This window comes from Trichosurus vulpecula, chromosome 6, assembly GCF_011100635.1.
Source record: "Trichosurus vulpecula isolate mTriVul1 chromosome 6, mTriVul1.pri, whole genome shotgun sequence".
NCBI lineage: Eukaryota > Metazoa > Chordata > Mammalia > Diprotodontia > Phalangeridae > Trichosurus > Trichosurus vulpecula.
Genome location: NC_050578.1, coordinates 215,318,279 through 215,339,094, shown reverse-complemented (window position 1 = coordinate 215,339,094; position 20,816 = coordinate 215,318,279). Strand labels below are relative to the sequence as shown.

Here is a 20,816-nt window from a genome sequence, read left to right as displayed (position 1 = left end):
TTGTTGAACTGTGGTAACTATCTGTTGGGACTTGAATCAGACAAAGTCTATTGATGTCTGTAATTTGCATTTTGTTTTGAAGTTCAGGGTGCTGGTTTTTTTCCCCTGAACTAACTGAATGATATTTGAATTATGCATTTTGTTTTGAAGTTCAGGGTGCTGGTTTTTTTCCCCTGAACTAACTGAATGATATTTGAATTAAAAGTAAGCTTGTCAACCCCTTCACCTTGCTTTCCTTAATTAAGCAGATTGAAAGAACCTGTGCTGTTGGCAGCTTTCTGGGTGCTGGCTGTGGGTGAATCTTATACCCCCACAGAAGCTGCCAGCCGGGTTGTTGACACATGGTGAACAAATAATTTCCATAAACAGTGTGACAAGAAATCTGGGCTCAAGGATCATAAAAATATGATTGCAGGATTGACGGCATTTCTCTAGTACCTGCCAAAACTAGGCGTACCTTCTTGAGCACAAGGACTGTATCACTTTTGGGCTGGTTGTCCCAGAATCTAGCACTCACACAGTAGGTGCTTGGCCTTTAAAGTAGCAAGTTACATAAAGTTTTACCATTCCAAATGCAACTTTGGAGGAAGATGGAGGATAGGCTGAAAATATGCCTGCCACTGAAGGGTCATAAAAAATGAATACAGTATTAACCTAAAGCAGGAATATTTTAAAATCTGAGTCATAAGTATGGGAGTATTGACTTAATGACTTAGAAAACTATCTTAGAGAGTACCTGTGGCTGAAAAAAAAAAGACCTGTTGTACAAGCATTCTACAAATCTCACTGCACTTCTGAAGTGAATTAGTTAAGTAGGAAGTCTGCTTCGCAGAGAGAATACAGGATGTCAAGCAGTGAGATATCTGATAGTCCACCTAAGGGTATTCCAAGGTGCTTTAAACTTAAAGTAGTAAGAACTAATCACTTTCGACTAATCACTTCAAGATTTACAAAGGGCTTTCCTTACAACAAACCTGTGAGGAAGGCAAACATAATATGATCATCCCTATTTTACTGAAGAAAGAGGCCCAAAGCCTTGGCACACTCTGACAATACAGAGCACAGCAGGGATATAAACTGTTCTTTTAACTTCAAGTTCAGGCCATTACATCATGTTTCCTCTCTTTATGCTTTAAAGTCTCTCACAACAGTATTAGAAGCAACAGCTCACACAGTTTCTTCAGAGGCTGATGAGGGAAACCACATTGGGAATGGCCAACTAAGTAGGGAGTTCCAGGATTCTCAAATGATTTAATTTCTCTAAAGAATAGCTTGCTGGCTCCCTATTCTCTTATTGTATAATTTAGAGAAAGATCATCAGACTGAGGGGTGATCCAAAAATCAATGAACAAGCAACTATTAAGCACCTACTACATGCCAGCACTAGAGATACAAGTATAAAGAACAATAATCTCTACCGACAAGGAATTTACATTCTAATAGGTGAATGTGTGTATGCATACATACACGAATACATACGAAGGATGACGCACAGAAAGGATTATTTCATATATGAGGTGAAAAGTTAGGGAACCTCATTTTTCGAAGGTGACAGGAAGAAAGTAAGAAGAGCTAAGAATAGAAAAGGAACAGGGAATATACTCCTCACTCAAAATGTAATGCAGTAAATAAAGATACTATTTGATATCTGGCCTGATCAGGAAAGAAGACAGAAAAATGACCATTATTCCCATTCTGGGCACTAGGTTATCTACTAACACAGCCTAGAAGCATATGCTCCTTCAGCAGCCAAATAACACCGTTAACTCATGCAGACTTTTTAGGGGGCAGTTCAATAAAATCCCTAGGTCTTTTGACATGAACTGTTTTCTAGGCCAAATCTTCTCCCACCGTGTACCTGGTGCTATTGATAATTTTTAATCCCAGTATGAAACTTATACTATATGTACCATGTTTTATATGTAAATATATATGTGTGTACTAATATTAATGATAAGATTGTATGTTATGCATATGTGTGTATATGTGTAAGACAATATATATTACATGTATACACACTATATATATACATATGTGTGTGTGTATATGAAACTCATCCATAACTCTCATAACCTCTGAGATATTAGGAGATGTATACATTATATGTAAACACATATAAGAAATACTTATGTGTGTACATCTGTATATACACACATATACACATATATTTCATAATATCAAGGTGAAAACAATCTGATTGTGAAAATACAGTTTGGAAGAGGAGGAGAGGGAGAAAGGAAGACAAAGAAAGGTATGTAGCTTGGGAGCAGAGGGAGGGGAGAGGAGGTGGCACTTTGGGAAGAAGGACTGGCTGAGGTGGGGAATTGCAATGGGAAATTCCAGAGAGTCATAGGGAGCCCACCTAGTGAACAAGAGACTAGTCTGGAAGGTAAGTGATAAGGAAAAGATGTTAGGAAGGGTCTAAAGCATCCATATATATTTTCCTAAGCTCAGTATCATCCTCCTATTAGAAGTGACCTAGTTGTAAAGATTTCTTCTCAGGGTTTTAGGTTTCACTAATTTCAGTCAACTTTTCTGGGCATTAGCTTCTTCACAAAACTATTTCACTTTGCTTTTTGGACCTGGAATTTTCACTTTATCACTTTAAAGATCTCCATTAATATATGAAGTTTAACTAACCTATTCTGTCCCCTGAGCCTGTTTTGTTAGCTCAAAAATGTTATGCCCCAAATCAAGGATTTTCCTTTTCTTGTCACACTGCCATCATAACTAGATGGCCAATTCCAGAATCCACATCCTTTTTCATTTCTACCCCATGCCACCAAACACTCCAACCCAGAAGAGAAACATTTCTAAGACTGATTTACAAAGGAAAGGGGAATATACAAATTCAAAAATAAATATATAAAGAGAAAGTAAGTAGAAGTGTGAATAAAAGAAAACTGCATATATTGCCAAACTATTTTAATATACTTGTTAGTGTTGCTTAACTGTTTTTGTCTCTTTATTCTTTGTTATAAGGGATTGCTTTCTGAAAGAGATGGGGGAGGGATATACTGGGAAATGTAGATGATATAAAAACAAGAGAACAATTTTAAAATTTAAGAAAATCACCCAGTTCCAAACTGGATGTTACTTCTTCTAAGCTTTCCTAGCAACAATTCTTGAAGACTTAGATTATGGTTAATGTCATTAATGGAAAGGTTTCCAGGTCCATCAGGGCCCTAGAAAATGCCCATCTGCCTTTTCCCCACTGAAGTCGCCCACCTGAGAACACTATACCAAGCTCATTTGCCAAAGGCCAATCATTGGCTCACTCTCACTGTGACTACTGGCCAGACATTGGTATTCTACTATTATTACTACATGGTCAGTTAACTAGATATGCTGGCTGAAGGGATAAGAAAAACACAAATTTATGAAATTTATTAAATCATGTCAAAAAGAAATGTAATACCCCTTGGAACATACAAAAAGATGAGCCCTTCATAACACGGATGCCTACCTGTGCCACTAAAAACTACCTTCCTGTCCCATGTATATTTATACAGGTTGACATAGAGTTTCTGAAACATTTCAGAAGACAAGTTTCTTTAAGGCAAAAGGGAAAAAAAGACAGTGAAGGCTAATGAATCTGCAGAAAGAACCCCCAGTATGATCTCAGTAAACTAGTTACTTGATGTATCATTTTGAAATTTTAAGGATGATGAAAGGGAGAGGAGAATAGGAAAAGACCTGAGATTTCACTGATAGAGAGAATTCCAGTTGAGGAAACTCCCTCAAGTGATACAAGTCAGCACTTTCTCTGCAACTGTAGAGAATTTTCTAGAGCACTGAGAGATTAAGTCACTTGCCCAGAGTCTCAGGATGTGTCTGAGGGAAGATCTGAACCTAGACTTTCCTGGCTTGAAGGCAGCCTCACTATCTAATATACCATCTCACCCCTCATTAACATGTGCCAAAAGAAACTTGTTTCACTAGTTAAATTCCAGAGGGGTGGCTCTAAATCCTAGTAATGTCTACTTCCCTTTAAATAACTATCTTCTTTCCTCATTTTTTCCAACTATTAAGTAAACATATTTTAAATTTGTCAGATTTCACTTGATGAAAGTCCTTATTTGCTCATTCTTGCTAAATTTCTAGCTTGTTGTTCAGCTGTTTTTCAGTCCTGACTCTCCATGACCCCATTTGGGGTTTTCCTGGCAAACATATGGAGTGGTTTGCCATTTCCTTCTCCAGCTCATTTTACAGATGAGGAAACTGAAGCAAACAGGGTTACATTAAGTGACTTGCCGAGGGTCACAAAGTTTATATGTGTCTGAAAGCAGATTTGAACTCCGGAAGAAATGTCTTCCCAAGTCCAGGCACTCTATCACTGTGCCACCTAGCTGCCCTAAAATTTCTTGCTTAGTTCTGGTAAAAAGAAAGAACCAGTCTAGTTGACTGGCAGTAGAGAAGTAGTCACTTCACATACACAATATCCAAAAATTCTTTAAACCATTTACAAAGAGGCTTACCTATATGTGATGTTAAATCCAGTCAAGTTATAGGCAGCATCACTAAAGAAGTGCAGCAGAGCATACCCAGAGGTGGCCACCACTTCAGGGACAGTCTCATTGGCATCTCTCTCAGGAACAATCAATCCACTGAAATAAAGAGATGGATTATTTAGGAAGCTAAGCATAATCCCAAACACAAAGCTACAAAGGGTACTTCTTTTACTGTGGGGAGGGGAGAGGAAAAAACAGGTCAAATAGGGCATGATTCACTTCTGTAATTACCAACCAGTACTGTGCAGTAAAATTCTGGAGCACCTTGTATTTGTAACAAAGAACAAGACTTCAGCAATGAAGGTGGATGTGCAATGGAGACTGATATTTCAGAAACAGAGAAAATGGAGTAGCACTAGACTGGATTTACAAGAAAACCTAAAATCAGTAGCAATTTGTTTTAGTTTTGTCCTATTCTCTACATGTCTATTAAAAGGTTTTCATGTTTTCCTTTGAAGACAAGGTAGAATCTCAAGAACATTTTCCTATTTTCTTCTCCTTACTTAACCTTTATGATTCATTGTTTCTCCATTCTCATCAAGGTGGTGAAAGTGAGTGGGATATCTTTATGCTTTAGTCAAGAGTTTAGTCAAGCAGTACACTAGGTGAGGGGAGCAGAACCAGAACAGAGTGGAGCAGAACAGGAGAACGTTATACATGATTACAGACATGGCATCTGTGATGACTAACTTTGATAGACTTGGCTCTTCTCAGCAATACAAGGCTCAAAGACAGCTCCAAAAGACTCATGATAGAAAACGCTATGCATGTCCAGAGAAAGAATTAACGGAGCCTGAATGCAGATTGAGGCAAAGTATTTGCTCTCTCTCTTTTTTTCCTTCTTTGTTGGTTTGTTTCTTCTTTCTCATGATTCACTCCATTGGTTATAATTCTTCTTTCCAACTTGACTATTGTGTAAATAAGTGTAATATGAAGGTACACATAGAACCTATATTGGATTACATGCCATCTTGGAGGGAGAGGGGGAAGGAGAGAAGGGGGAAGAAAATTTGGAATTCAAAAACTTGTGGAACTGAGTGTTGCCAACAAAAAATAAAAAATAAATTTTTAAAAAACCTTAAAAAAAAGCAGTATACTAGGTACTGAGGAGCAGGAGGAAAAGGAGAAGGAGGAAGAAGAGAGGGAAGAGGAGGAGAATGAAGAGGAAGAGATAGAAGGAAGAAGAAGAGAAGGAGGGGGAGAAAGGAGAAGGAGAAAATGCACAGTCCCTACCCTCAAGAAGCTTACAATCTAATTGGGGAGACAAGATATAACATCGAATAGATAAAATTGCCACTCAATAGATACTTAAGGAATAAATTAATATACAGATAATATTGTTTGGAAGATTCGTATAAACAGAAAGAGAATAAATACAAAGGAGATATATACACAAGGTAATTTGGGACGGAGTAAATTAGCAGTTGAGGGAAATCAGAAAAGCTTTCATGTTGAAAGTGGTGTTTGTGAGGAATATTAAAGTAACAAGAGGATTACATGAGGCTGAGATGAGAAGGGAATGCATTTCAAGCATAGGGGATGACCTGTACAAAGACACAGAGATGACAAATGGAGTGCTGTATACAAGGAGTCAAGAAGAGGCCACTTGGACTGGATCTCCAAGCGCAGAAGGAAAAGTAATATCCAATGAGGGTGGAAATCAGGTGGTGGCTAGGTCGTGAAGGGCTTTAAATGGTAGACGGAGGAGTTTACATCTTATTCTGGAAACAACAGGAAGCCACTAGTTGACTGAGCATGAGAGTGACAAAACCGGATTCGATTGGTGCTTGAGGAAAATTACTTTGGCAACAGTATGGAAAATGCACTGCACTGGAGAAAAATTTAAGGCAGGGAGACCAATCAGGAAATTATTGCAATAATCTAGATAAAAAATGTAATGAGGTCCTAAACTAAAGTGAGAATAGAGAAAAGGGGTCAGACCTAGGAAATGTTGTAAAGGTAGGAAAAGCAAAACTTTACTGCTGGAATCAATTCCTCCTAATGCAGATTACACAGGTTTTTCTTAACTACCACATCATATGACTGACTCACACTGAGCTTTCATCCTCTAAAACCCCCAGTACAACTGCTGTATATTCATGTTTTCTCGATCTTAATTCGTGAAATGTCAGGCTTTAATTTACCCCTAATGAATGTCATCTTATTAGATTCATCCCAGTGTTCTAGCCTATCAAGATCCTTGAGAATACTAACTCCAGCTGGCATCCAGCATGTTAGCTGGATGATAGTGCCATCGTCCCTTTTGAAGGGACATGCATCTTTGAATTTCCCACTCTTATGCCACTGAACGAAGCCCTTAAGTGGAATCATTAGGAGGAAGACAAAAAAATAGGCTCCTTTTCTCACACTGAGCAGATAGAGTGCTAAACCTGAAATCAGAAAGATCTAAGTTCAAATCCTGCCTCAGATGCTTGCCAGCTTTGTGACCTGGGAAACTTCCCTTGGCCTCACTTCCTTATCTATAAAATGAAGGAGCTGGACTCAGTGGCCTCTATAGAATACCCAATTGACAATCACAACTCCGAATATGAATGGGATGAATTCACCCATAAGAGAAGAGGACAGCAGAATGGATTAGAAATAAAATCTAACAATATGGTATTACAAGAAACAAACTTGAAAGATATTCACAGTTAAAATTTGGAGCCAGAGTAAAATGTATTGCTAATCAAAAGAACTTTAAAAAAAAACTGGATCTCAGACAAGACATTAAATAAAAGACATAGTTTAAAAAAAACAAACCAGTATAGTAGGCTTTATATATGCACTGAATAACACAGTATCTGAATACTTAAAGGAAAAGCTGAACAAAGTACAGGTAGAAATAGACAACAAAATAATAATTTGGTGGGACTTCAATGTGACCCTTATGGACTTACACAACTTTAACAAAAAGATAAATATGAAAGAAGTTAAGGGCCTGAACAGAATATTAGGAAGGCTAGAGCTGTTAGCTCTCTGGTGATCACTAAAAGAAAATGGAGAGGAGTCTACATACTTCTTAGCAGTGAAATTATTTTGTGTAATTTTACAAAAATTTACCATACATTAGAACAGAAAAATGTCATAAACAATTGCTGAAAAGTAGAAATGTTAAATACATCATTTACTAACCACAAAGCTATGAAAGTTATATTCCATAAAGTGTCTGTGAGGAAAGGATTAAAATTTCATTAGAGACTTACAGACTATCAAGAGACGTGTTTAAAAAAATACTCTGAATCACTAATAATTAGAGAAATACAAATCAAATCAACTCTGAGGTTCCACTTCATACCCATCAGACTGCAAAGTTGACGGAAAATGACATATCTTGGAGGTCAGTCAATAAATAGTTCTACTATGTGCTAGGCACTGTGCTAAGCACTAGGGATACAAAGAAAGGCAAAAACAGTCTGCTATTAAGGATTTCACAACCTATTTGGGGGTGGGAGGAGTGGAGGGAAAACATAAAAACAATTATTATACAAACAAGACATATACAGGATACATTTTAATTCAATTGCACATGCATTTATTAGGTACCTACTATGTTCCAGGTACTGTCCTAAGCATTTGAAACACAAATAAGAAAAAGAAAGACAGCCCCTGCCCTCAAGGATCTTATAATCTAATGGGGGAAGACAACACAAAAGGAAGCTGAAGAGGAACACTAGGGGTTGATTGGTGTGGAAGCATCCTATCCCATGGAGTTCAAACTAAGCAGAGCTACAGATGGAAAGTGGAAAGTGAGCTGGAAAGGACAGATCCTGCTTTCTATAAAGGAAAGTTTTTAGAGGGATTTAGTGTTCTGCCCTCTAACCAGATGGGAGAAGAGGCTGAGGGAAGAGACTAGCACTAAGGTAGATTGAGAAAGCCTTCTTATATAAAATGGGTTTTTACCTGGAACTTGAAAGAAGCCAAGGAAGCCAGGAGGTAGAGATGAGAAGTGAGAGAATTCCAGGAATGAGAGACAATCAGTGAAAATGCCAGGAGTTAGGATATGGAATGTCCTGTGAAGGAACAGCAAGGAGGATAGTGACAGTAGAATACAGAGTACATGGTAGGGAGAACATTTAAGAAGACTGAAAAAGCAGGACTGGCTTGTGAAGGGCTTTGAATGTCAAACAGAGGGTTTTATATTTGATCCTGGAGAGAGCTACTGGAGTTTACTGGATGGAGAATGGGGAGAGATCTACACTTCAGGAAAATTAATTTAACAACTGAATGAAGTATGGATTGGTGTGGCAAGAGACTTGGAGGGGTTGTGGGGAAAAAAAACAGTAATGTACTGATGGAGAAGCTGTGAATTGGTCTAGATATTCTGGAAAGAAATTTGGAACTATGTCCAAAAGGCTATAAAACTCTGTACACCCTCTTTGACTAAGAGATACCTGCACTAGGCCAATGCCCTCAAGAAATCAAAGATATCAAAAAAGCATACACATGTACAAAAAATATTTATAGCAGTGATTTTTAGAGTAGCAAGGAACTGGAAACTAAAGGGATGCCTATAAATTGGGGAAAGCTAAATAAATCATGGTATATGAATGTCATGGAATATTACTGGGCCACAAGAATTGATGAAAGGGATAATTCCAGAGAAACCAAAGATGGTTCATAGAAGAAGACCTAAATGGACTGTACATAGTGAAGTGAGCAGAACCAGGAAAATGATTTATACTGTAACATTCTAATGAAGGAAGACAGCACAAGAAGGGGAGCTAAAAAGTGGGAGGTGTAGAGGAGGGTACCAGAAAGGCTGCTAGTAAGGGAGTCTGGAGAGAGAAGTGGAAGAAAAGAGAGTACAGCCATTGCAAGGGTGAAAGTCTAGGAAAGAACTAAGGAGTGGAAGGACTGAAGGTCATGGTGAAGACAAAGGATAGGGTTAGGATCCAGAAGGTATAGAGAAAGGTGGAATGATAAAAGAATATTATCAGATAAAGAAATTTTAGAGTCCAAGAACACAGAAGTGTTACACTTGCAAGTGATGGCAAGATCAAAAGGCATGGCCATGTCCGTGTACAACTGAGGAGAAGCAGAGGTCATGGAAATTAAGTAAACTGAGAAATTGAGAAGTGAGGGTATTGAACTCATTCAGGAAGGAAAAAGGGAAAAGAGGGAAAGGGGAAGGAAGAGAGAGGAAAGATATAAGTATTTAAAACATCTGCCATGTTCTAGACACTGTGTTAAGTGCCTTTTTACAAATATTATCTCATTTGATCCTCATAAAAACCTTTCAAGGTAGGAGCTATTATAATGCCCATTTTTTAATTGAAGAAATTAAAGAGATTAAAAGATTTGTCCAAGGTCACAAAACCTGTAAATTTCCGAGGGCAGATTTGAATTTCAGTCTTTCTAATTCCAGGAAAATGTTCTAGTGGTTGATAAAACAATGACCACCAGGCTATAGACTGAGCGACAGATTTAGATAGCAAGAACCTCCAAAGGATGAGAAATTGTCTAGAAGTGGTAATGGGAAGCAAAAGATATTCCAACTCCTCTACCAGAAATAGTGAGTTGAAGGGGTATGAGTGCAAGTGCAACAAGTCCTGGAAACGGTGTCACAAGGGAGATGGAAAGAAGCCAAGTTTCAGTGAGTAACTGGAGATATAAGGAATGAGAAAGGAAAATGTACAGCATATGGACTTAATTTATCAATTTTCTTTTGGAACTAATCACTCTCACACTTCACCCCTAACTCAATGACCCCAGCTCTGCTACTCCCTCAATTTTATCAATTCTGTCATCTTTACAAATAGATTTGCTCCTCATCTTGGGTCATGTAGGTTATCTATTTCTCTCTCAGATATGTTTGACTTCAGAACTGCAAAGTTCAAAAATCCATGATTCAAGTGACCCTTAATACTAGTGAAAAATCCAAATAAATCACATTCCTCTTTCCCTAATCTTATTAAAACATAAATGAAAAGTTCACCAAAATTACGCTCTCTCATGAGGTCTTTCTGGTTCTAGATTAAGATCAACCATCTCTCAACATCAAGTTATACAGTCATTTCTCAGAGAAGTTGTGGACAGGAAGGTTGTAGTAAGGAGTTTTGACTCCAACAGGGTTGAACTAGATAATCTGAGGTAAAATCTAGTTCTTATATTCAATGATCCATTAATCCTGGGGGTGAAGGAGTGGGGGTCCTAAACTACTATACCAATAAGAAAACATTGGATCATAGGAAATAACACTGAAAGAGGCTGTAGAAATCAAGTCCAACCTTCTCATTTTGCAAAAGGGATAAATAACTTGGCCATGGCCATTACAGGTAGAGTTAAACACTTAAGCCAGTCTGAAAAACATCATAGATACAGAAATTATGTAACTGAAAACAGAAAGTTTATGGAAAACTGGGGGAAAGAGTCCAACTATAAAGATTGGGCAAGGTTACTTCATACATTTCGGAGGCGAAGGGAAGGTAAACACAAAATGCTTTAATGGAATTATGGAGGATGATTTACTTAAGGTAGGTCCTGCCTCTTTTCAATCTTGTATCTTGGGAAAATATGAGGGGACAGAGTTCCAAAGAAGAAGGGACACATTGTCCTGTTCCAGAAGTCAGAAGGGGTATTAAAATGTAGATTTAGATGAGGCAACAAAAGGTTCCTCTCTGAGCTACTGCAATAGCCTGCTTGTCAGTCTCCTTGCCTCAACTGCCCCGCCCCACTCCTGTTCATCCTCCAATCAACTTTCATACTGATCTTCCTAAAGGGCAAATGTGACCATGTAAACTCCCCTTGTCCCTATTTAATCAACTCCAGTACCTTCCTATTACCTCCAAGATCAAATATAAAATCCCCTACTCACATCTTCCTCCCCTTTGTGTAGTCTAACCAGTGACTCAGGCCTCTTGCTGATCCCCATACATGACATCCTCTCTCTCAACTCTGGACATTTTCATTGGCTGCCCACCATGCGTGGAACTCTCTCCCTAGTCATCACCAGTTTGTACTTTCCCTTGGTCCCAACTGATATCCCAACTGATATTCTGCAAGGAGCCTTTCCCAGGCCTACTTAATCTCAGTACCTTCCCTCTAAGATCATCTCCAATTTATCCTGTCTATCTTGTTTGTACATAGTTTGCAGACTGTCTTCCTCATTAAACTATGAGTTCCCTGACAGCAAGGAATGAGTTTGGGTTTGGTTTTTTTTGGTTTTTTTTTTTTTAACCTTCTTATCCTCAGAGCTTATCAAAATGCCTGGCAATTAGTACATGTTTAATAAATGCCTGTTGACTTGATTTGAACTGCCTAGCACCTACCCAACAGATGCAGGAAAGAGCATTTCGAACATAGGAAAGAGGTGTGTTTGAGAGAAGATCACAGGATTACTGCTCAAGAGCTAAGAATCCCAGGGGCCATCTAGTGCAGATCGAAAAAGGCTAAATCGCCCAAGATCACACAGCTCAGAAGCTGGAGTTGAACCCAAGATCTCCAACTCCACACCTAATGGTCTTTCCACCATAACACACTGAGAAGACATGGAGAGGATGGCCCTGGTTAGGTTCTATCAGCAATATATGGTTCTGGATAGCCAGAAGGCAGCAGGATGCCCCACAGGTAAGAGAAAGTGGCAGATTGGCAAGCAGTGACACAACTATGCCTACTCTGCAATTTCGCCATTGATGTCTGGCATGCTGTCAAAGTCCTATAAGCCCCATTTATAAAGTATAGAGGAGTAACTCAGGCCTGCTCCAAAACCTGCTGATTCTACCTTTACATTATCTCTTCTCTCTATTCTTTCTACTGTGGTGAGACCAAAGCTTAAGTCTAGCCTTAACAATTTACTAGCTGAACAAGTTATGGTATATGAATGGCACGGAATACTACTGTGCTGTAAGAAATTATGAAGGAAATTGTTTCAAATAAACTGGAAAAATTTGTATGAACTGATACAAAGTGAAATGAGCAGAACCAGGAGAAAAATCTATACTATGCCCCAACAACGTGAAGATATTCAACTTTGAAGCACTTTAGAACTCTGAACAACACAATGATCCACAACAGTTTCAAAGAACTCAAGATGGAAAATGTTGTCTACCTCCATGTAGGGAACTGATGGACACAAAACAAAGTGAAGCATTTTTTTCTCCTCCTTTTTCTTGTATTTTTTTTGGGGGGGTGGGGGTTGGGGATAATAGCAGATATGGAAATTTGTTCTACATGATTTCACATTTGTAACAGGGTTTGTATTTTTTGCTTTCTCAATGGGGGAGGGAGAAGGAAAGGGAGAAAATCTGGAACTGAAAACAAAATAAAATTGAAAGGGAAAAATAATTTACTAGCTGTTTGACCATAGCCAAGTCACTTAAGCTCCCCTAACCTCCACTTTCTTATCTGTAAAACAGGATAAATAATACTGTGCACTCTTCACCTCATGTCTGTTGTTAGGAATACACTTAATAGAGACACAAATGAAAGCTGTTATTATTGTTGTTGCTATTACTATTCCCATTTCCAACAATGTGATGCGCCCTCTTTTTACCACACAGTATGACTGCTACAATAACCTGAATGATACACACTCTTACCTCAACTACCCCTCACTTAAGCGAGATTACTCTTACTTCTGCATAAATCTAATTTTCTGTCACTTCTCTGCTCAGTATCATTCAATGAGTCACCATTGGCTACAAAATAAAATTCAAACTTCTCAGCGGAAAAAAAAACAAAGGCCTTCCATACTCTGACACCAAGGTTTCTGATATGTTCCTACTAAACTGAAAGCTCCCTTGTGGTAAGGACCCAGTTTTGTTTAATCTTTTAATCTCCCTGAAAATCTGGCAGTGCTCATTAAATACTACGTATTTTATAAAAAACTATTTGTCAAATGAATGACCATAACTGAGGTTACAAACTATCTATGAAACCCTATGACAAAAAATAGATGCTTTTGAACAAAATCTAACATATTTGTAAATAGCTGAGTGCCCAATGAGAAGCCTCCCCTCCCCCTCACATTGAAAAATAAAATAAAATTCCTACATTGGCTCTGCAAATGAATTTTGATTTTGTAGTTCAACACACACAAACACATTCTCTAACAAGCATCATAAAAAAATCCTACCTATGATCAACTTCCTCTAAAATATAGTTAATATTCCCACTAGATGACAGCCATTGAGTAAAACTGTAAGCTGAGCTATGGGGACATGGAAAACATATTGCCAGAATTCTTAATTTATGAAATTATTAAATGGGCAGGCATGCCCAATTCTTTGGATTGGTTGTTGTCCTTCATTCTTGAAGATGACCAAAATGACATCACTATGTTGGAGCCAAGGTACAGTGTGTCTAACTGTGGCTGATCATACCAATACTCAGAAGGCTCTATCACAGGTTGGGCATAAATAGTCCACGGGAACATCTGGAGTGGAAATGTCTCTAAATTTCTTCACTTCATGTTTCTTTTCAGCTGCTGCAATTCTGCTTTGGTCATAGAGCACAGCGCCTTCTTTGATGCAAGCATACCAGGTTGGGTGGTCCTTTGCCAGTGTCTCCCACATTGCACAATCAATTCCAAAGTTCTTCAGAGAGATCTTCAAAGTGTCCCTGTACTGCTTCTTCTGGCTTAAGTTCTCTATAAATTAGTCTTTTAGGCAAATGTATATTTGGCATTCAAACAATATGGCCAGCCCATCAGAGTTGTGCTCTCTGCACAATTCAGCTCAAGAAAGGACCTTGGTGAGGTCCTAAGGTACTAAGAACCTTATCTTGCCAGGTGATCTTCAGAACCTTCCTAAGACAATTCAAGTGAAAGCAAATCAGATTCCTGACATGGATGGCACTGGTGGACTGTTCAGATTTCACAGGAATACAATGAGGTCAGCACAACAGATCTGTAGACCTTCAGTTTTGGTAAGAAGTCTAATATCTTCTCTCCTACACTCCTCTTCAGAGCCTCCCAAACACTGAGTTAGCTCTGGCAATGTATGCATCAACTTCACCATCACCCATACATCTGGAAAGTATACTGCCAAGGTAAGTGAACTTATCCACAGCATTCAATATTTCTACATTTGCTGTACCCAATGGTTCCATGTAAGGATGGTGCAGTGCCTGCTGATGGAGAAATTCTGTTTTCTTGGTGTTAATTATTAGGCCAAAATTAGCACAAGCAATAGAGAATCAATCTATATTTTGTTGCATTGGCTTCAGGGACTGCATTGAGTGCATAATCATCTGTTAACAAAAAAAAATCACGCACCAACTCTCCTTCCACTTTAGTCTTGGCTTGTAGCCTTTTCAAGTTAAATAATTTACCATCAGTGTGGTACCTGACCTTGATGCTGTTTTCATCCTCAGTGAAGGCATTTCATAACACTGCTGGAAACATCATACAAAAAAAGCATGGGAACAAACACACAACCCTGCTTCACTCCACTGGTAACTCGGAAAGTGTGAAAGCATTGTCCATTACCCAGATCCCATGCAAGCATGCTGTCATGAAACTGATGTACAATACTGATGAACTTTTCCAGACAACCAAATTTTGCCATAACTTTCCACACGTGCTGACGAATGACAGTATCAAAGGCCTTGGTCAGGTCAATGATGACTGTTGTGTACAGACATCTGTTCTGCTCCTGACACCTGAACTTGTCAGACAGCAAACACCACATTGATCATTCCTCTGCCCTTTCTAAAGCCACACTGGCTCTTGAGTAGATGACCATCTTCCAGGTGAAGGATCAGCCTATTAAGGAGGACTCTGGCAAGAATTTTGCCAGCAATGACTAAGAGAAAGGGACAAACCACCCCCCCACCCAGCACCAACCCTGTGATTGTCACAGGACAGTCTATAGAGGGATGGAGGCTAGAGAGGATGGACTTCAACTTGAGGTATATAGTCAATGGCTTTAGCACTTATTGCTGACAGTTTATTAAGAACACTATGGAAGTGTTCAGTCCATCTCTCCAAGATCATGTCCTTATCATTGATCAATGTAGCTCCATCAGCACTAAACAGCTGAGATGCACCATAGGTCTTTGGACCATAAATAGCCTTCAGGGCATCATAAAAGTGCTCTGGATTGTTACTATCAGTGTAAAACTGAATTTCATCTGACTTTTTACTGAGCCAAGAATCCTATGTCTCTTAAGCTTCACTTGCACTTAACTTTTGAAGGAGTTAAATGCTGCCTCTCAGAGATGGATGAACTATCCTGTGGATAAAACCCTGTGGAGTTCTCTTTTTTTGTTTAACAGCTTCTGAATTTCCCCATCATTTTCATAAAGCAATCTTGACGTTTACAAGTGTTCTAGCCCAGATGAATGAATGCAGTGCTATACACCAAATCAGTGAAAGCTGCCCACTCTTTTTCTGCTCCACTGTTCCGAACCATGTGTTGGCTCAGCTTTCCCTCCAAGTTAACAACAAATGGTTCTTGTTCAGAGAAGTGCTCTAATCTGTTAACATTAAGGCTTCTGGTGGTCATCTTGCCTTGGGGCCACCACTTTTGTTGAGTAAGAATATTTAGCTTGGAAAGGGTAAGTCTATAATCAGTCCAGTATTCTGCACCATACATCATCTTTATCACTCTCACATCCAATCTGTCTCTTCTCCTTGCAATGAAATAATCTACTAAATGCCAGTGTTTGCTATGAGAATGCACCCATGAAATTTTTATTACATTGAGGTAAACAGATGACAGTGTTGGTGATGAGAAGGTCACGAGGCACACAAGTCTTCAGCAGTAAGTACCCATTGCCGTTGATGTTTCCAACTCCATTCCTCCCAAAGACTCCCTGCTATGTCTGATAGTCCACTCTTACATTAAAGTCACCCAGAATTATCAGCTTGTTCTCTTTCAGCACACTGACAATGAGCTTCTCCAGGTCTTCATAAAATTTTTCTTTGACCTAATCAAGGTTTGTAATGGTGGGAGCATATGCAATGATGATGGTGGAATGGTACTTTCCTGCAAGAGGCAATCATGTTGTCAATCACCTGTTGTTCACCCCTTTGGGGAGGCATACAAGCTTGTTAACTAGATTAGTTTTGATTAGGAAACATACACCAGCTTCACAGCATTCTCCAGAAAAACATGTATCCAGCTCTGACTTCAGTTAGTTGGCCTTCATTCACCAGCCTTGTTTCACTCAGGGCTGCTATTTGGATGTAATATTTGCTGAGTTCTCTCACTACAGGAGTCACATAAGACCAAAAACCCTGACAGCAAAGCCTAGCTAGCTTCCCCTCATTCAGCATATATTACCAAGATGTGATTTTTGGTGAATATATGATAACAATTTATAAATTACGCTCCTTTGATCTTTGGGATGGTATGCATGTGAATTCCAGGTTCCTCTTTGCAATCTTACTTCTTGCTATTGCCACTTTATACCGGCTACTTATAAACTTACTTACCATACTAACTAAAAGCAGATGCGGGACCAGAATAAGATACAATTTTAACCCACTGTTGATCAACAAAACCATAAAGACAGATTTGATGCTTATTGCCTGACGGCACATTTCACTTGAGCAAGTTAGTAGCACACACAAAAAGAGACATATAACAAGATAGCAAGGTTAAAAAAACCCACACACCATTTAAAATTTGTCTGAAGGTTCATGAATTAAGACAAACTTACCTACTTGTTGGTAAAATTCTCATGGTTTAAACCATGGTTTAATATTCTCATGCCTGTAGATACTAGGCAAACTACCCCCAGGTCTCTAGTGTTCTGATTAATAAAATGCAAATACAACATGCCTCTGCCTAACTCAGGAAGTTGTTATAATGAGCTAATCATAAAATGTATATTAAAGTGTACTGAAATCTATAAAATACTATACAAATGTTTTAATAAAACAAAAAGAAATGGTAAGTGAAGGAAAGTTGCTATTATTACTAGAAGGTGGTAATGATGACCTTGGTCTATTATAATGCCAGATACATAAGAAAAAAGAAACTATTTAAGATATGACTGACGGTCTAGAAGGATTCCCTCATTCTGTAGTGTCAGGAAGAGAATTTTTGAACAGCTGCCTTCTCTCACCATTAGTTAGAATTAGAAGCAACTGCTATTTCTTCAAATCAGTTTACTAAACAGAAGAGCTCTGTAGTAATGACATACAGACCTTCCAAATGAATAGTGCAATTCAAAAGCCAACAACTTGCCATTAAAGGATCAACTATTTGCTCTGTTACTTCATAAAAACAACACTGTAATTTCAAAGCTTAGTATAGGTAGTCAGATGAAATTTCCAATGATTTTATAATGTTTCATAGTGTAATGGTTAAGTGTAATTTTTTTAACTTCCATTAACTCTCAAGAAAAAATGTGACATCTAAACTATCTCGAAAGATGGATATTCCTACCTGCTTTAACAAATAGCATCCAAACAAAGACTTTCTTCAAGCCCCTGCTGTCACCCATTCCTTGACAATCAGACAATCTTACCCTTCCTAAGACATTTTCAGCTTATTCTTCTTAATGGACCCTCAGTGTTAATGAACAGCATCTGATTACCCTTTTATATAAAAACTTTCATGGACATGAACACATTAGTAAGATACCCTTCTATTCTTTATGCTAAATAATGACTTTCCTTTAGCCTTTCTCCATAAATGGCATTTTTCCAATTCTACCTAACAGAGGGGGTAGAAGACCCTGAGACTCAAAGTAGGGTATCCTTTTGTAACACAGTCACAAAATTATTAAATGTAAGAGGTATGATTCAAAACCTAAGTTTTGGACATAAATCCTAGTGTGCCTTTCTCTAGACCAAACTATTTCTCTAGATGCATAGCACAACAACCAATAACATTAGCAAATGAAAAGAAAATATACTTCTCAACAGAAATCTGTCAGAGAAGTAGCTTGGTACAGTGAACAGAAACTAAGCCCAACAATCAGGAAGATGAGAGGTCAGGCGCCACTCTAACACTGGCTATATAATCCAGCACAAGTCACTCTCTCTCTTTTCAATGTTAGAGGAAACTCTAAAACTCAAAATCGCAGAATAGTCAATCTGCAATGTTAGGAATTTCCCCACCTAGAAGTTCCCTCCACCAACAAAATCAGAAATCCAGACCAAAAAAAAAAAAAGACAGCTAAATTAATATAATAGTTATTTATAGAGGTTCTACTATATCTGGCACAATTGTCCTACAAAGCATTTAGCAAGATGAGTTATCTAATAAATTCTACTTCTTTAATTATAATCCCAACAATACTAGTTTCCATTGCTTTTAATTATCTTAGCTAATTTGGTGAGTGAGGTAGTACCTTAAAGTCGTTTTAATTTGCATCTGTTAGAATATTAAGTAGAGCATTTTTCAACTATTTTATAACAATTTGTTACCTCTTTCAAAAATTGTTCTTTTTACATTTTAAAGGAACATTTCCACAGAAAAACCAAAAAGGAATGTACATGTGAATCTTAGTAAATCTCTATAATGAACAGCTTTGGTTTTTTTTTTTAATGCAAGAAGGACTAGGTACATCAATAGAAGCAAAAATATTTTAGACACTTGAAACTCAAAAGGCATTTTTACTTTATACTTCATGACCTTTCCCATATCTTTAAAATCAACATTCTTTAGTACACTAAAGACTTTTCAAATAACAAACAAAATAAAACATCATTCTATCCATAAGGACCAGCATACGATAAAAACTCTATATTTTAGTAATAGGATAAGATCCTACATTTAATTATATTGTCATTTCTTTGCCAACATTAGTCTTTTCCTTTTGGAGGATCAGTAGAATTCATCAAACATTTACAAAACCTTGTGAATAACATATTTAGAGTAAAATAAAATTTTGTTTTTGCATATAGTTTTCAACTTTTTACTATGTTTTTATTTTTCTGATTTTCAAAATCTTTAGCTTAGTTTTCATAGTAATATAGTTTTACCTGGGTCCTTACTGATAAAATGTTCAAGAGACTCTCTGAGGAACAGACTTTTAAACTAATAAGAAATATCCTCTCCAACTGATCCAATGGTGAATTTCTAGATACTGAATTTGATGAAATAAATGTAAAAATTTGAATGTGTGAGGCAGAGAAAGAATAACTCTCATATGATTCCAGTGATGATAAGTCTATCAGCGAAGTTCTTTCTCCAGCTATCTAAAAAGTAATGAATAATGAGGTTCCCAGTGGATTCAAGCTCATGACAAAAGAAATGAAGAGCCACAATGTCTGAAAGATAAAGATGGTTCTTCTTTGCAACAGGCTACCGATTACCTTCTTCTCCACGATCTTCTCTTTTATGTTTCCATTACACTGCATTCTCCTAGTTCTCTCCCTCCATGTCTCATTGTTCTTCTCGGTCTTCTTTGGTGGATCCTCTTCCAGGCTACACATATTAACCATTGGTGTCCTACAAGGCTCTGCCCTGGGCCCTCTTCTCTTCCTCTACTTTATTATTTTGCTCGATGATCTCATCAACATTCATGGATTCAACTATTATCTTTATTCAAAAAATTCTCAGATCTATTTGTCCATCCCTAATATCTCTCTTGATCTCCATGCTTGTACTCACAAGTGCCTACTGGACAGCTCAAACTGGATGTCTCATAGACATCTTAAAATTGCACATGTCCAAAACTGAACTCATTATCTTTCTCGCAGACCCTCCCCCCTTCTGAAATTCCCTATTACTATCTAGGGTAACACCACCCTTCTAGTCCCCCAGGATCATAGTCTCAGTTTCTTCCATTACTCCTCACTCTCTCACCACTCCCTCCCCCATATCCAGTTAGTTGCCAAGCATTATCATTCCTAGCTTCCTAACATCTCTCATATGGTCCCTTCTCTCCTCTGACATTGCCACTCCCCTGGTATAGGCCTTCATCACTTCATACCTGGACTACTGCAATGACCTGCTGGTAGATCTGCCTGCCTTAAGACTCTTGTCCACCTTTCACTCAGCTATCAAATTGATCTTCCTAAAGTACAAACACGGACATGTCCTGACTATTCAAAAAACTCCAGTGACTCCATATTACCTCCAGGATCAAATATAAAATAAAAAACAAACAGAAATTTGACTTTTAGAGCCCTTCATAATTTGACTCCTTTCTATGTGTCCAGTCTTCTTCCACCTTACACTCATCTTCCCCCAAGTACTCTGTAGTTCAGTGACACTGACCTCCTTTCTGTTCCTCAAACATGACTAATTACTCAACTCCATGAATTTTCACTGGCTGCCCCCTATGCCTGAAACAGTCTCCTTCTTCATCTCTGGTTTCCCTAGCTTCCTTCAAGTCTCAGTTAAGGTCTCATGTCCCTCAGGAAGCCTTTCTGAGTCCGTAATCTTACTACAGGCTTTCCTC

The 20,816-nt window shown here is 38.1% G+C and overlaps 1 protein-coding gene across 1 annotated transcript in view; it reads right to left on the bottom strand.

Annotated features, from left to right (window-relative positions):
• Positions 1-20,816, bottom strand: part of ATRN (attractin) — a 243,133-nt gene that overhangs the window by 184,529 nt on the left and 37,788 nt on the right. Inside the window, exon 4 of the mRNA XM_036764167.1 lies at positions 4,479-4,607. Within this exon, the coding sequence (XP_036620062.1) occupies positions 4,479-4,607 (129 nt within the window). The remainder of the gene's footprint in view (positions 1-4,478; positions 4,608-20,816) is intronic.